General features: G+C 43.6%; 1 protein-coding gene across 1 annotated transcript; it reads right to left on the bottom strand.

Annotated features, from left to right (window-relative positions):
* Window positions 1–887: 887 nt before the first annotated feature.
* Window positions 888–1,778, bottom strand: LOC115459560 (vomeronasal type-2 receptor 26-like). The gene has a single exon (XM_030189373.1). It carries the CDS (start codon window positions 1,776–1,778, stop codon window positions 888–890), a length of 891 nt encoding a protein of 296 aa, XP_030045233.1.
* Between the last annotated feature and the right edge of the window lie 237 nt (window positions 1,779–2,015).

Genomic DNA, 2,015 nt, shown 5'->3' with positions numbered 1-2,015 from the left:
GGTACAGTGGGTGTGGGGGGGGGGGGGTTGGAGGGCTCCCATTTACCACCACAAGTGTAACAGGTGGGGGGGGGGGTTGTTTCCACTTGCCTGAAGGGCACTGCACCTACTAACAACTGCTACAGGGACCTGCATACTGCTGTCATGGAGCTGGGTATGACATTTGAGGCTGGCATACAGGCTGGAAAAAAAAAAGTTTTTAAAGTTCTTTTTTTTTGGTGGGAGGGGGTTAGTGACCACTGGGGGAGTCAGAGGAGGTCATCCCCGATTCCCTCGGGTGGTCAAATGGGCAGTTGGGGCACTTTTTGGGGACTTGTTCGTGAAAAAAAAGGGTCCAAAAAAAGCAGCCCAAATTCTCGCTACTGCCGCCCTTCTTTTTTCCATTATGGGCCGAGGGCGCCCATCTCTCCTCGGCCGATAAACACGCCCTAGTCCCGCCTTCACCACGCCTCTGACACGCCCCCATCAACTTTGTTTTTTCCCGCGACAGACTGCAGTTGGAGGCGATTATACCAATTTGGGCGCCCACAAGAGAAAGGCGCCCATCTCCCGATTATGGTCGAAATATGGGTGTCTTTCTCTTTCGAAAATAAGCCTGAGTGTGTCATAGCATGCTATTTACAATGTCAACACGATACTTATTAAAACATTTGTATAGAAGTGGCATGAACACCAAGGAGAAACAAACTATGGGCCCTGTTTACTTAGCCGCATTATAGGTGCGTTAGCGTCTAACTCACGTTACCATGTACGAGCATTAACCATGAACATGCCTATAATATCTCTATAGGCGCCTACACGGTTAGCGCTCACGCTAATTGTAGGCGCGTTAAAAATGCTAACGCTCCTTAGTAAATAGGGCCCTATGTCTTTACCATCTGGTTTTGTTAGAAATATTTTTTCCCAATTACATGAACCTTTGTATTCAGGTCAGGCCTGAGTAAAATAATGTAGCACTTAGGGATGGATATACAGCACAGAAGTCCAGCACTGGAAGCTAGGATGGCAAATATCTCCACAGCCACCATGTATTTGCCTTTGGTGCTCAGATAGGCAGGAATGAAGGACACCCAGACACTACAGAACACCAACATGCTGAAAGTGATATGCTGAGCCTCATTGAAACTGTCAGGTAACTTTCTTACTAGGAAAGCCACAATGAAACTTAGAAGAGCCAAAAACCCAATGTACCCAATCACACTATAAAATGCAATTGTGGATCCCTCATTACACTGTAGAATCATTTTCCCTTTTTCAGACTGTGTGTCATAGTCTGGGAATGGAGGTGAAATAAGCAACCATGCAATGCATAAAACGATTTCACCTGAGGAGCAGAGAAAGACGACATAGTTGGAGACTCTTGTCCCAACCCATTTACTTAACTTGCTGTTTGGTTTGGTAGCTTTGAAGGCAAGGAGAACTGTGATAGTTTTTGCCAGTACTGAAGAAACAGCAACTGTAAAAATTATTCCGAAAGAAACTTGTCGGAGTGGACAGGTCACTCTTCCAGCAGGGCCAATAAATAGCATGGAGCAAAGGAAAGACAGAATGAGGGAAATGAGGAGGATGTAGCTGAGATCCCGGTTATTGGCCCTCACAACAGGAGTGTCTTGATATTTAATAAAGAATCCAAGTATTATAGCTGTGATGATGGAGAAGAGAATAGCAATGAAAGCCAAAGCTGCTCCCAAAAGATCATCATAGGACAGAAATTCTTTAGCTCTGGGGAGACACTGATCTTTCTTCTCATTTGGCCATTGGTCTTCAGGGCACTTCATACAGTTCTCTGCATCTATGTAAGATAGGACATATTACTTCTCATTGTTTAAACATTTTCATACTAAACATTCAGACATTTTAGGAAAAGGGCATGACCAGTTTAGATGTACAATTTTATTTCTATATGAAAATTAACTGAAATGTACTTTATCCTCAATAATCTTTACATCTGTCCTGTTTAATCATGCTTTTAGGGCTTCTATAGAGTTTTGAATTGGTTCTCTGTTTCTTTTTAC

This window comes from Microcaecilia unicolor, unplaced genomic scaffold (genome assembly GCF_901765095.1).
Source record: "Microcaecilia unicolor unplaced genomic scaffold, aMicUni1.1, whole genome shotgun sequence".
Lineage (NCBI taxonomy): Eukaryota > Metazoa > Chordata > Amphibia > Gymnophiona > Siphonopidae > Microcaecilia > Microcaecilia unicolor.
The sequence above is the reverse complement of the archived record's forward strand: the minus strand, read 5'-3'. Positions and strand labels throughout refer to the sequence as shown.